Below are 14,951 nucleotides of genomic sequence, written 5' to 3'. Positions count from 1 at the left end.
TGGGAGTGTACTGACAATTCATAAACAGGGAATTTAAAGAAGAGTTAGACCTGGCTTAGGAAAAAATCACCAGCGAGGGACAGTGCCATGTTTGCTAGCACACTTGCTTCCTTGTGGACACAGGCAGATTCATGTCCCTCTGACCCTTCCCCTGAGAGACAAAGATGAGAAAATGAAAAGAATACAAGGAAAACAAAAGAACATTTCATGTTAAAAGGTGAAAGACAAGTACCAAAGACAGTGGAAACAATAACTCAGTAAAAATTAAACCATCCATAGGAAAGTTTCAGAGAAGACATCAGCGTAGCAGAAACATAAAAACACTGCTCTGGGATCTGCATAAATCACTCCACTCTGACCAGGCGCAGTCCTTCTAGAATGCCCTCCCAATTCCACGAAACCAGTTGGGGGGGGGCCCAACTTCGGACACCTACTCAGCAACGGGTCCTCAGAGATAAGCTCATATCGCCTTAGGATTTCTGCTGGATTGCAGCTCCTGCACCTACCTGTCCTGAACCTACTCTCCTGCTGTCCTACTGTTATCTCTGGAGTGCTCGAAGCTGGGGTGCCTTGGGAACTCTCTGCGACACTGGCCGCCCTCCTCACTGAAGCTCTCCCAGTCTCCACACCAGGGCAACCCCTGGCTCTTCCATCTCACTTCATCCAAGTGCTCCTCCCACAAGCACAACCCGCCCACCAGGTCTCCCTGGCCCCGCCCCTTTCACTGGACTGGAGTCCTGTGCCCCTCCATCCTCTCTGCCCAATTCTCTCCCTCTCATAGGTGGTCCCCAACCTTCAACACCAATTATGATTCCTCTTGCAAACCTAGGCTGGGACTTCCAACTCTTTTCACATTAACGCCCCTGGTGGCTCAGACCTCCTCCATTGTGGTCTTTTCTCCAAGGTCAACCCCTTGAGGATGGCATCACTGCTCTAAGTGCCAAATAGGGCAGGCGGGACTTCTCTGGAGCCTCCCCTTCTTCTGCCACATTTCTCAGCTAGTCTACCAAATGGAGTCTGTTTTCCATGTCCTCTGCCCTATTTCCAGCCCTCACTATCTCCTCCTTGGACCTCTGCCAATGGACTTCCTGTTCTGGTCCCTCCTTCTCTAATTCATCTTTTTGTGTCGTCCCTGTGTTCTTTCTAACACAGATTCCACGTTATCCACCAGTGCAGCTTCAATCCCCTCTACCTTCCACCTTCGAAGAAGGGCTAAACTCTGGACCCACAATTCTACCTTTTCCTTTTGGCCCCGCCTTCCATGACCCACCGGCTTGCTCATCTATAGGTGTCTACTCCAGCACATTCTGCCATAGTCTCTGTTTTCATGCTTCTGGCTGTGTGGTCGCCATTCTTCCCACAATGCCTCTTCCTACTGAGCCCCTATTTGTTCTCCCAAACTCAATTTAAATGTCACCATCTCCATGTAGTCTTTCCTGATTTCATGCCAGAACACCTGCTCTCTTTCCTGTTTGCATAAGACCTCTCTAAAATGCAACTACTACTGATGTATGTTCTCAGCTGTGTGTCTGCTCTACCAGACTGTGGGGTCCTTAAACAAAGGGAGTGTCTTTTCCTCCTATGCCTCCTCAGTGTGTGGCACACAGTGAGCACTTAAGTTAGCTTGGGGAGTTGTTACTTTTTCACCTTCAACTAAATTCCTATCTTGAGGTAACAATAACGCAAAACTGTATTTACTATTATTATTACAAATTAAAAGGAATATGATTTTCATGATATAACAAACTATTTTAGAAGGACATAGTAAAGGATATGAACCATACAAAAATGGAGTCGATAACTGCTAAAATTATGTCACCAAAAACAACGGCTAAATGGCTAGAACCCTGAAAGATAAAAACAGGAAAAAAATGCTGAATTTCATTATATTACAGGAATTATCACTGATGAAGAAAAACAATTTAGCTCATAGCATCACTTTACAAAGGCCACATAAAAGATTCTACTTCCTAACAGAATTGTGTTTAAGCACATGGGAAAGATCCATTTGGGCAGCAATAGATGCTAATTTGTCAACAACCTGTTTGAAGACAAGGTGAAACTGAACTACATACGGAATGGCAAATAACAAGCACCATGTCCCCACCCCACAAGGGCCACCATGTCAGTTTCTCCTCTCCACACCAAACCTACAGCCATGACACTCATGGAATGGACCCTCATCTCTCCTACTCACACGAAGGACATGGAAAAAGGCAAATAAGGAAAAGGCACAGAGTGGAAGGGACAAACAGCATAGATTATCCACTTTACTCTAAGCGGGAGCTGACAGAGTAGCACATACTGACTGTACAATCTTAAGGAAATACAGAGTATGTACTGTATCTATATGTGGAATATTTATCTTCTGTTTTCTTTCTAGCAGATTAGTTTCCTTAGTTATATAAAAATGCAGACTTCTTCATTATTACGTAAATGTAAAAATAAGTACTCCGTTCAAGAGTCAAAGATGAAACAGCAGGTGTATCTCACCTGATGAAGCAGCAGGTCTACCTAACCGAATGCAGACACATTAAGACAACAACAGAAAGAAGAATGAGGCTTCTTGACACTACTGACTAGAGTCCTGCTTCAGGGTCAGAGTGAACACGTGATGTGAACTCACAGCTCACACACACAAACCGCTCTGTGCAGTGAGTGACCTGAGTTATACATCTAGGTAAAAATCACACTATTCTCAGAATCAAGTGAAATACAATAAGCTGCTGATCACTCAGTCATCACTATGTCATCACTGAGTCATCACTCAGTAATCACTATGTGATTAAGACAAACCGTGAGCTAGAAACCTCAGGGTCTCCACAGACATAAACATTCCATCATGTCCCAAGAAGGGAGCACTGTCCCGGCTCCAGTCACCCTAGAATGCTACCTGCTCCCGGTCCTTGCAGGAGAGAGCTCTGCTGAGCCCCATGACCCTGTATCCAGAGTCAGAGGCGGCCTACGACCAAGTGAGACTTGAAAGTGAGACATAATGTCTGCACATGTGAAGGGGGCACTGACACTGTCTCACGTGGCATGTGTGTAAGCCGAGATGCAAGGAAGAAAGGACCGTGTGTGGACTGCAAAAAGACAGAGACAAGCCTTCCTCGTGAGGGGTGACTGCGGACACTTTGAGGGGTCAACTCCCGGGTGACACCATTGCTGCCTTCAGTCAGGTAGGTCATTTCAGGAAGTGCTCTGGGGCTTGCCTTTTACTTCCAGGGAGTATTAAGAAGGAAAACCCCCTGTAGGAAAAGTAGCTCAAATTGTGCCCTTTTTTAAACTCTCCGTCTTTACAAACTCATCTCAGGAGACAGGAGGTTGAGCCGCAGCAACGACAAAGGGGCGGTAGGGTGATCATGCGGTTTTTACCCTGACGACTCTCATCACGCCTTCAACTGCTGCAAAGGTCAAGTAGAGGAGCCCAAGTCCAATCACCCGATGCATAACTGTCCCCAAGCGAGGCCTGGATCGGGGAAGGAAATCAGGGCAGGAAAGAAAAGGCAGGTCAGTCACATGTCTGAATACAGTTAGGGCCTCACTTCCAACAGGACAGAAGTTGCCACCTAGTCAGATAGGTCTATCCCACCCACGGTGCTTTGTTCTAGGAAATGCCTGTCTCCTGGGGACAAGGCAGCAACTGGCTCAAAGCCGGACCTTCTGCTCTGGCACTGGGAGCAAGCGAGCACTCTGCCGCGGAAATGCAAGCGCAGGGGCCGCGCCGTCACCCGGCCCAGATCCGAAGAGCGGGATGAAGAGCAGGTTGACACTTCTGAGTGTCACCAGCAGAAATGATTTAACTTTTTCTCTGACATTAATTAAAACTGTCTGGGGTCCATTTTGTTGGAGTCGACCAACCAACTTACAACCTGGGCAGAGAAGGAGCAGACGTCAAGAGACAGAGCCCCATCACCTTCCTTCTCTCAAGACCCCAAACCAATGTGGACAGACTTCAGTTCCAGTCTTTGAATTAGAAAAAATTAAAGTACCATTTTGATTCTTTAAAAATACAAATAAATTAGGAAACCGCAAAGATGGTAATTTCTATGCTTAGTAATGTGACAGAACTGAAATTTACTGATACCTACAAGTCAGAGTCTATTGCACATACATTTTAGCTCAAAAACACTCTTCTCAGAGTTAATTAGAAGAAAAAAATGGTTTTGAAGATACTTAGGGTCATCATTCTAAAACAATCTAAGTACCCACAGTTCATGTTTCGGACTAGTTATTTCATTTAGCTTATCTGAGTTCTGGCTCTAACAGCTAATGGCCCTCCCTATGACAGCTGACATGTGGGCTGCAGTGAAGGGATGCAATCGCCAAGGCCTGTGTCCCGTATGCTAGCTATTTCATCTGTCCCCTCACTGAAACACGCCACACATGCCAGCGCCCGGTGCTCCTAACTGCAGCCGAGAGGCACGTGAGACATGGCAGGGGCTCTAGGGCTGTGCCCTGTGCTGAGTCCCCAAAGCAGAGCACGAGAGGGACCCAATAAAAGTCCGACAGGAAGGAGGCCTGGCTGAGTGTGAGCCCCAGTCACATGTGCATCCAACACCCTTCACGGGATGGCGCTCTGGGCTAGGGATGGCACAGGGATCCATACACGGACACAAAGCCCCTACCGGGCTCAGTGGAGACAGCAAGAGCTCACGTACACACCCAGGGGTTTTGCAGTGGGAGGGTGGGTGCCATGTCTAGAACTCTGGCAGGATTGCCTACCTGAATATGAAGGGGGAGCAGGGCCGAGATGGTGAGAGGTCTGGGAAAAGAGCCCCCAGTAAGAAAGGGTGGGCTATTTAAGGGAGAGCAATAGCATGACAGCCAGTAGGACGGAGCTCAGTGCTCAGAGGGGAGAAAGCAAGGGACGAAGTTGGCCATCAGAGAAGCCAGAGGAAAATGAGCAGAAAAATGAGATCTGAGTCATACTCCAGGAGGTTCCCCTTAGCCGCTGCTGCCTACACAACCCAAGGGAGCCCAGGCTGAGGGGAGGGCTCGGGTGTGCATGAGGATATCAGTGGTCTGCGAGAACAGAAAGATAGCTGAAGGAGGCGGTGAGCATTGGGGAGGGCAGGGCCAAAGGCCAGAGGCCAGAGCGGGGTCAAAGGGCAACAGGAGCTGACATGTCAGAGACAGTGAACAGGAAGAGGTGGTGACAGCTGAAAAGTGGCCTGTGGTGATGGACAGGGTGTGGCTGTACAGAGAATGGCCTTGGTGTCCCAGCTGAGGGAGACAAAGGGCAGGATACCAACTGTCGAAGGTGAGATGGGGTCACCCAAAGACTAGACCCAGGGTCCTGGCCACACAGGGCATCTGACGGTGACATGCTGAGGGGAAGGTTAGCAAGTTAAGGGATGAGGGGAGGAGGCCGGGTGGTACCAGGGCTGCAGCAAGAGGCGGAGCAGGCGGCCAGGCTGAGGCCTAGCTTTTGGGCATCAGAGGGTTTTAGGGATGAAAGGAGAAGGGTGCTCTGAAGAGGACAAGCGACACACAGGATGAGGGGTGGGAGGAAACAGAGCTGAGGGACAGGGCTTAACCCAGGAATCTCGCTGACATGGCAGTGTCCTATCCCTGACGGCATCCACACACAGTCGTAAGAGGCAACTGTGCTGCTAAGGAAATAGAAAATGGTTTGGACCTCGAGGATGGTTTAAAATTTTCTACATCCTTGAAACTGATCCTTCATTTGTGGGACTGAGAAGTGACTGGAACTACACTCAGGCACTTGCTGTGCGGACAGTGTGGGACAGCCAGTGCATAGACAGCCCTTGAGAGTGTGGCCTGCACATACTTCCCAGTGGGTTTGTACCAGGACACTGATGGGCGTCCCGCTCCACAGAGGCCATGAGACAGAGACATGGCAGGACTTACTTTACGATGCCGTAGCCCAGGCTCACGATGATCACCAGCAGGCGAGCCAGTGTCCTCTTGGTGGCGGAGATCAGCTCTGCCAGGATCAACAGTCCTTGGGCTGAGGGGAGAGGAACACGCGCACTGTGTGCACCTGCGTGGCTGGGCCGGAGCCGTTCCGCCAGCCTCCCTGGGACCCCCGCTCCGTCTGCCATGTGCCTGTTCCCATGGCTGTGCTCACAGACACTGGGGCCCCTTGGGTTACATCATGTTTTGGAGAAAGTCACAACTTACTCGACAGCCCAGTGCTGTTGATGTTCTGGTATTCAGTATAGAAAACTGCTTTTTCAAGCATTCCCAGGAAAATGACAGCTGCGATCCAGAACTGGATTCTTAATATATCTTTCCAGTAGCAGGCCAACCACACGAGCCAGAGCACGCCATACAGGGCGTACACGATGCACATGGCCAGGTAGAACTGCAGGGGAGAAGTTGCCGTCAGCTAGGCCTGGCAGTTGCCCGGAAACCGACATTTCCACCCCACGCTTTGCTCCTTGACTTTCTAGTCGGTCTGGAAGCTGAGAGGGCAGGGCAGAGCCATAGCTCATAGGGGTCACCACTACTGACTCTTGGGAGTTTAAAATTTTCCAAGTAGGATACAGAACCTGTTTTTAGGATATGACAGACATACTCACAATCATGAGAGGCCAGTCGGAGGCAGAGAGGTATCCTTTCGGCCCCATCATAGAGAGAGAAACTGGTATGGGGAGAGGGGTAGAGAAAGGACAGTGAGCTCTGTCTTCAGCTTTCAGGGTGGGCGCAGTCCCCAGCGGGCCCCAAGAACGCAAGCTGATCTGTGCCCAGCAGTTGTCCGACCGCGCACCTAATCATGGCACTGCCATGAGCATGTGCTCTAACACCCAGGCCAGATCCAACCTCATGCAAAGCAGAGTCACGCTGGCTGTGGCCTGGCCCCGGTTGATCATCCGGGCTATCGTCTGAGACGTGGTAACAAACAGTGTCCAGTCCGGCACAGGACTCGTGGTGCTCAGCAGCGGCTCCAATGACTAAGTGTGGGGCACAGTGCTGGCAGCCTGAGTAGGGGAAGGCACTCCCAGAAGACAGAACGGCCTCCAGGTCCCTGCTCCCTCTCTGTGGCCTGGCCTGGCACACACGTCATCTCCAGGACGAGGCCTGACCCCACGGCCCTCCAGAGCAGCCAACTCCACCAGCTCCCCACGGGATCCCCTCTGCAGCGATGCTTGTTCAGCCCATGCTCCCTGCCCCCACCGGATGGTGTGTCTCTCAGCGGCAGGGCCTGGCTCCCCTCTGGGTCCCCAATGGATGAACCAGAGGAGTGCACACCCTTAGGACCCTCACATGCTGTCTGGCACTGACAGTACAGCAGATGCCCCTCTGGAAAACGGTAGCCAAAGCAATGCCAGGGCATGTGAGAGCACTGAGCCCTGGCAAATGGCTTACTGTGAGCCCGCTCCTGCGTGGGCAGGGGAATTATAGCTAATGGGCTCATAGGAGCCACCCCGTGCGGGAGCTCAAGGCCACGGGAACCCCAGTGGCCAGGCATGCCACCTCTACTTCTAGGCTACAAAGTGCCGCTTAAAAAGCTTTTCAAAAAGCAACAATTTCTGACCCCTGATGACGACCATTTTAAAAAGAATATGATCTCTTCAGGCACAATGAAGATGTCACCTGCCCAATTCTATGCATTGATTTTTTTTTTAAAATTTGAAAGTATGGAGAATTTTCTATCCCGCTATGAAGTTTAAAATTTAAAAATTTATCTTAATTTAAAATTTTCTATCCATTAAGAATAAAGTTTTATGTCCCCCAGATAAACAGATTATTCATTTTTGTATTTAATAGAAATTCATTTTTGAATCATGTTTTAACAGAGAATATAGATTTGGGTCAATGACAAAAATATGGAACACAGGAAAGGCAGGCAATAAACATGCATGTAGTTTAACTATACCATTCAAACTCCAGTTTGCATCCGTATTTTCTGTTTTAATTGAAACAATAAAGATGTGAAACCCATCTCTCTGGTTCTTGCAACAACATCCTGAAACAGGAAAAAAAAATCTTGTTATTTGAAAAACTTGCTATATAAGATATAGCTTAATGATTGTGCATCACATTTTAAAACAACTTTTAATAATTAAATTGGGTTACTTTTAAACAACACAATCAGATAACACAGGAAGGTGGGCAGTGGAGGGTTCCCATTTTTTTATCACCATTTTCCAGACCTAGAGATGGCGGAGGAGAGAAGCCTGATCCACCCTTCAACGTTTTCTACTTTCCCTATTTCTACGGATTCCCTCGTGTCACCGTTCTATGTTGTATTTAATATTACCTTTCAAGTACTTTTTCTCATATTACTCTTCCCATGTTTTATCCAAATATCATCAAGTATGCAGTTTTAAATTGAACTGTGGGAGGCAGAAGTTAGATGACATTGTGAGAAATGGCTCCTATTCATATGTGGCTAAATTATTCCAATTCCCTAAGGGTGTATGTTACTAGCGGTCCCACTGCGGACTATGACTGCCACTTTCATGCTGATGCCCCTCGCATGCCCCATGTAACCGGTGACTGGACTAAACTTCTCGCATGCCTCCTTCCTGAATATCCCTGTCCTGCCCTTTTACTTCCTCTCGTTCCACAGATGATGGTCTATGCAGCTCTTCTCAGCCACGGCAGAGGGAGGGCCTCTGCGCCATCAGGCTGCTCGCTAAGGTAGAAAGAAAGAAGAAACGAGCAGTCATGGTGTAAAAGTGGACAGGCTGCAGCCCCAGACGGCTCCTGTGGCCTTCAGCCTCCTGGTCTCTCCACTTCTGATAACTTCTCAAAATAAAGAAAGGCTGTATAGACGTTAACCTTAAATTAGAACTTTAAAGAGGGCCTTAAACAAAGACAGAAATGAGGATATGCAAAAGTCACACACATATGTATGAAAACATACTGTTTTGAATAAGACTTCTTTTTTTCTTTCCCAGTTCTAATAACCCTACTTTATATCACTCTCCAAATATCTATCCATCAGCAGATTCTTTTCAGTCTTACTATAACTTGCATATATTTGCTTTGATGACAAATAAAATGATTTACCATTGATCCTTCCTGGTTTGAAACATTTCTGATATTTGTAATCAGTTCCTTATTCTGGAAAAGAGAATAAAAAAATTTCATTTTATATTGCTGCATATCTGTGAGGATAACGATTAAGAAAAAATGTGTTATGAAAAAAGTAAAAATCTGAAAGCTGAACAACAGAGAAAAATTTCACTGTAGCCCACACGAGTGACTAAATCATGCTTTTGGAAAATTACCTCCTTAATCAGGGCAGTGGACACAGCCGGCAGGGAGGGCATCAAGAACTCAAAGGGGCTCCAGGTGCTGAAATGTTCTACATTTGGCTTGGGTCTACACCAGCTCAGCTTTTGAAAATTCATCAGTATACTTCTGAGGTACACACTTTACTATATGTTTATTGCACTTCGCAGATATTTAACCCCTTTAAAATTTTTACTAAAGATATATTTTCATTTCAGAATTTACAAAAAAAAAAAAAAAAGTGAAAATGACCATGGCCTTACTACACAAGGTGACTGCTGGGAACATTCTAGAATCTGATTTAGATTCTAGAATGCACTGAGAGAAGCAAGTGTGTTAAATGCTGGTTAAGTTGAGTGCATGGATAGACTGCGGTCGCAGCAGCAGGCCTGGGGCTGACAGCGTGATCCTTGGGGACCCTGTGGAGTGCTGCTGTGAAGGAAAGGTGGGGAGATGTGCAGGCAGGTGGGGCCAGGGAATGAGGTGAACTGACAGCAAGTCACTGAGGTGGCCGAGGGTCCTCTTTCAGGGCGCTACTGCCAAGGCTACGGGGAAATTGACAATGGCGCCAATATCTAACTGATCACTTGCGACTGCCTCACAAAGGAACTAAGCATGAAAATTAACAAATTAAGCACCTTTATTGAAATTTTGGTTAAGACGGAATTTAAGTCAATATTTGTGTTCACTGGAAGTGAAATAAATTGTTTTACCCGGCAAGACAGATACTCACGTATAATGAGGGAAACACCTGCAAATCACTGTTGCAATCTAAGTTTTCATTTTTTGTTGTCCAGCATTCGATGTTCTCGAAATAATGACCACAAAAGTCTTCATCAACACTTTCAGGCTTCTGTGACAGCTCCTACCCAAGGTGAAATTCTATGTTATCATTTATTTCCACACTTCCTATCCAAGAAGATAAGTAAAATGTAATATCTAAATAATAACAAAAACTTATTCAGTTTGGAACACTTGAAAATATGAACAAAACAGTGAAAAGAAAAAAGGTCTGAATATAATTTTAAGTAAAAGTGAGGTGAGCACAACATTTTATCTGCTCCGATGTGCTCAGACACAGCAGTACCTGATATAACCATGATCTCACAGCAAGACAGTGACTGAAGTGTTTTGAAATACAAAATACTTTGTCCGGGGCTACCTGCATCATACCCCAGGGGTAAAAGATCTCATAGAGGAAGAAAGAAGCATTTAATCAGAAGGAAAGACAAGCCATACACCTAGTAACACAAAGCAAAGGTACAGATCCAACTGGGGGCCGGGAACACTCATTTATACACCAGAACCCAGGTCTCCTCCAACGCCGACATGGGAGTAAAACCCAAGGGCAGCGTCTGGTCACCAAGAAAAGGGTAAGCTGGCTTCCACTGCCAAATATTGGACAATCTGAGCTAAGCAAATAAAAATAGTAACAGATTACAGGTCGTAACAACCCAAAAACCGATGAGTCCGTACTGATGGCTGGCTGGCAGACAGACAGACAGACAGACAGGTAAGACGGAGGCAGAGGGAGCTCACCCTCACAGCAGAATGCTAACAGATGTAGAAGAAAGTTGCCATGCAGCAATTGTAGAGAAATAACTGATCCCTCAGGCCAGAATCAGAGGATGTGAAAACAAGGAATGATGGGGAAATAGGACAGGTATCTACCTACAGGTACAAAAGTACTCTTCACAAGTCACCGCTGTTAACAAAGAGAACATCACTGTTGAGATGTTAAGATGGGGCATCATTGGTGAGAAACCTGGCAGAAACTTTCCTAACCAACCAAGCACGGCTAACATCACCCAAAATGGGACAAACCAGAATTTCCGGTATGCCTGCCAAAAATACAACCTGAATCCAATCCAACATCAAAAATACCCAGTTGAGGCACACTTTGTAAAAATAAATGACTTGTACATTTTAAATATATCAATGTCATATCACTTAAGACCAAAAAAGAAAAATAAACTGCAGAATAGCAATATGATCCTGGATTGGTGCCTAGATCAGAAAGAAACAAAACCACAACAACACACCTGCTGAAAAGGAGGTTTCTGGGACCCTGGAGGCATTTTAATAAGGTCCATCTACTAGATGAGAGCATCGTCGTCAGTGTTAGGGCTCTTGTATCTGATACTTGTGCCGTGTGACCTGAGTACCCCCATTCTCAGAGAATGTATGCAAAGGAGTTAGTGTGAAGGGGTAAAATATTTAGGGAGAAAGTCAAAAAGGCAACATTCAAGGAAAATGGCATCTTTTACCCCAAATGAAAAGATAATACAAATAAAAGTATGGAAGCCTACATGTTATTCAAAGTAGGAGCCGACAGATCACCGATAAGCTGGAAAGGGACCAATTCTAAGCAACCACGGCAGCATCAGGGAATGAGCGTCTGGATGAGGACATGGGAGCCCAGGGGTTCCTGGGGAGGAAGCCTAGGCTGCAGGGCAGGGCAGGCATATCTGTGGCCTGTCCCCCTCTCTCAGGCACACCCGCCTTCTCCTCTTCACCGCTTTCTGAGACCTGCTCACTCACTAAATCTACTGGGACTCATAAGCTCTAGGTACCTGTTACTAATTTTTAATAAGTGAAACTTTAACATTTCTTTCTTAAATTAAGTTGATTTTTGTTGGTATGTGACCCAGTCTCTTTATCCTACATGTCTGATTTAAACATTTACTAACATTTTTCGTAAGCCACAAGAAAACTAAAAGATTTGTATTCTTCTCAGAAAGCATGTACTTTGATGTAACTAAAACGTCTATTGCCTAAGGCCCAAAATAAATCTGTGGCATTTCTCAAACTACAATCTGTATTTCTAGCCAATTTGCCTGGTGAGTTAATAAACCTTTATATTCATAATTTTTCCATCATAGGTTTACATGCTTTAAAAATTTGTGTTAATGAGGTATCATCTCATACCTGTCAGAACAGCTGTTATTAAAGACAAGAGATAATAAATGCTGGTGAGGATGTGGAGAAAAGGGAGCCCTCGTGCACTGCTGGTGGGATGGCAAATTGGTGTAGCCACTGTGGGAAACAGCATGGAGGGTCCTGAAAAGTTAAAAACAGAACTACCTATGACCCAGCAATTCTACTTCTGGGTCTTTATCCAAAGAAAACCAAAACACTAATTTGAAAAGATGTATGCACCCCTATGTTCACTGCAGCTCTATTTACAACAGCCAAGACATGTAGGGAACCTCAGTGTCCTTTGATGGATGACTGGGTAAAGAAAATGCAGTACATATATATCTATGGAATACTACTTAGGCATAAAAAAGATGAAACATTGCATTTGCGACAACATGGATGGATCCTGAGAGTATCATGCTAAGTGAAATATATCAGAAAAGGACAAAAACCGTATGATTTCACTCATATGTGGGATATAAAATAAAAAGTAACAAAACAAACAAAAACAAACTCATAGACACCACCAACAGAATGGTGGTTACCAGAGGGGCAGGTGGATGGGAAGAGGGCAAACTGGGTAAAGGGGGTCAAACATGTGGTGACAGAAAGGGACCAGACTTTGGTTGGTGAACACACACTAGAATATACAGATATTGAATTAAACTGTTGTATTCCTGAAATTTATACAGTATTATTAACCAATGTTACTTCAATAAATATTTTTAAATATGTTTGCGTTTTACTTACCTCCAGCTTAGAAAATTCATTTTGGCAGGTGTAATGCTTCAAATACCAGCCTATGGTAAACCTCACAGGCCCAGGACAATGGAAGGACTGAACTGTTTAGAAAAAGAAAGTCTCATTTTACAATAATAATATAGATACACCATTATAAAGTTTCAAGAATGTAATTTGAAATAGTCTACTTCAGTGAAACAATGAGTAAAATGTTACCTAATTTCTCCAAAATTCACTGCAGATCGAAACAGATAAATGCATGAAGTCAGACGATCAAAACTGACTCACAGCTGCTATACTACTACTCATTCACCTGCGAGTGGCCAGATGTGCTGACATTGCTTACTTCACTCTACAATATTCTCTTCACTGACTTATTCACTCAAAAAATACTGAGTAAGCACCCCTTGCTTGCCAGGATGGGACACAACAGTAATCGAGAACAATTCCTGATCGTGACAAGAGAGGTAAGGGGGATAAATCAAGAGGACATAACCCTAGTAAACATATATGCACCCAACATAGGAGCACCTATATACATAAAGCAATTATTGACTCACATAAAAGGAGAGATCAATAGTAATACACTCATAGTAGGAGAGTTTAACACCCCATTGACACCAATGGACAGATCTTCCAGGCAAAGAATCAATAAGGAAACAACGGGCCTAAATGATACATTAGAACAGATGGACTTAATATATCTTTTCAGAGCATTTCACCCCAAAGCAGGAAAATATACATTCTTCTCAAGTGCACATGGAACATTTTTCAGGACAGACCACATATTAGGACACAAAACAAGTCTCAATAAATTTAAGAAGACTGAAATCATATGAACCATATTCTCTGATTACAATGGTATGAAACTAGAAATCAACTACAAGAAAAAAACTAGAAAATACGCAAACACATGGAGGCTAAATAACATGCTACTAAACAATGAATGGGTTATTAATGAGATCAAGGAAGAAATCAAAGGATACCTAGAGAGAAATGAAAATAAAAATACAACTATGAGACACAGTGAAAGCTGTTGTAAGAGGGAAATTCATAGCAATACAGGCCTACCTCAAGAAACGAGAAAAAACTCAAGTAAGCAATCTAACCTTACAATTAAAAGAACTAGAAAAAGACCAGCAAACAAAGCCCAAAGTGAATAAAAGGAAGGAAATAAAGATCAGAGTGGAAATAAATGAAATAGAGTCTAGAAAAACAATACAAAAGATTAATGAAACTGAGAGATGGTTCTTTGAAAGGATAAATAAAATTGACAGACCTTTAGCCAGACTCATCAAGGAAAAAAGAGAGAGGACTCAAATAAATAAAATCAGAAATGAAAGATGAGAAATAACCATGGACTCCACAGAAATACAATGGATCATAAGAAAATACTACAAGGAATTATATGCCAACAAATTGGACAATCTGGAAGAAATGGACACACTCCTAGAAACATACAATCTCCCAAGACTGAGTCAAGAAAAAACAGAAAATCTGAACTGACTGATTACCACCAATGAAACAGAATCAGTAATCAAAAACCTCCAAAAAAACAAAAGTCCTAGACCAGATGGCTTCATAGGTGAATTTTACCAAACATTCAAAGAAGAATTATCACCTATTCTTTTCAAACTATTCCAAAAATTCAAAAGGAGTTAGGAAGGCTCCCTAACTCCTTTTATGAGGCCACCATCACTTTGATTCCAAAACCAGGCAAAGACATTACAAAAAAAGAAAACTATAGGCCGATATCTCTTATGAACATTGATGCAAAAATCCTCAACAAAATATTAGCAAACCGAATTCAGCAATACATTAAAAATATCATACACCATGGTCAAGTTGGATTTATTCTTGGGATGCAAAGTTGGTTCAATATCTGCAAATCAATTAATGTGATACACCACGTTAACAAATCAAAAGATTAAAAACCATATGATCATATCAATAGATGCAGAAAAAGCATCTGACAAAATCCTGCATCCATTTATGATAAAAATTCTTAGCAAAATGGGAATAGAGGGAAGATACCTCAACATAATAAAGGTCATATATGACAAACCTAAAAGCATAGGTTT

At 44.3% G+C, this 14,951-nt stretch overlaps 1 protein-coding gene across 1 annotated transcript in view; it reads right to left on the bottom strand.

Moving 5' to 3' along the window:
- The window catches only part of TMEM87B (transmembrane protein 87B), a 40,339-nt gene that overhangs the window by 16,136 nt on the left and 9,252 nt on the right, over positions 1-14,951 (bottom strand). Inside the window, 9 exon segments of the mRNA XM_039872605.1 lie at positions 3,376-3,469; positions 5,875-5,974; positions 6,148-6,331; positions 6,549-6,610; positions 7,847-7,921; positions 7,924-7,936; positions 8,986-9,039; positions 9,944-10,075; positions 12,880-12,971. Coding sequence (XP_039728539.1) covers positions 3,376-3,469; positions 5,875-5,974; positions 6,148-6,331; positions 6,549-6,610; positions 7,847-7,921; positions 7,924-7,936; positions 8,986-9,039; positions 9,944-10,075; positions 12,880-12,971 — 806 coding nt within the window.

Source organism: Pteropus medius, unplaced genomic scaffold, assembly GCF_902729225.1.
Source record: "Pteropus medius unplaced genomic scaffold, Ma_sr-lr_union100, whole genome shotgun sequence".
Taxonomy (NCBI): Eukaryota; Metazoa; Chordata; class Mammalia; order Chiroptera; family Pteropodidae; genus Pteropus; species Pteropus medius.
The sequence above is the reverse complement of the archived record's forward strand: the minus strand, read 5'-3'. Positions and strand labels throughout refer to the sequence as shown.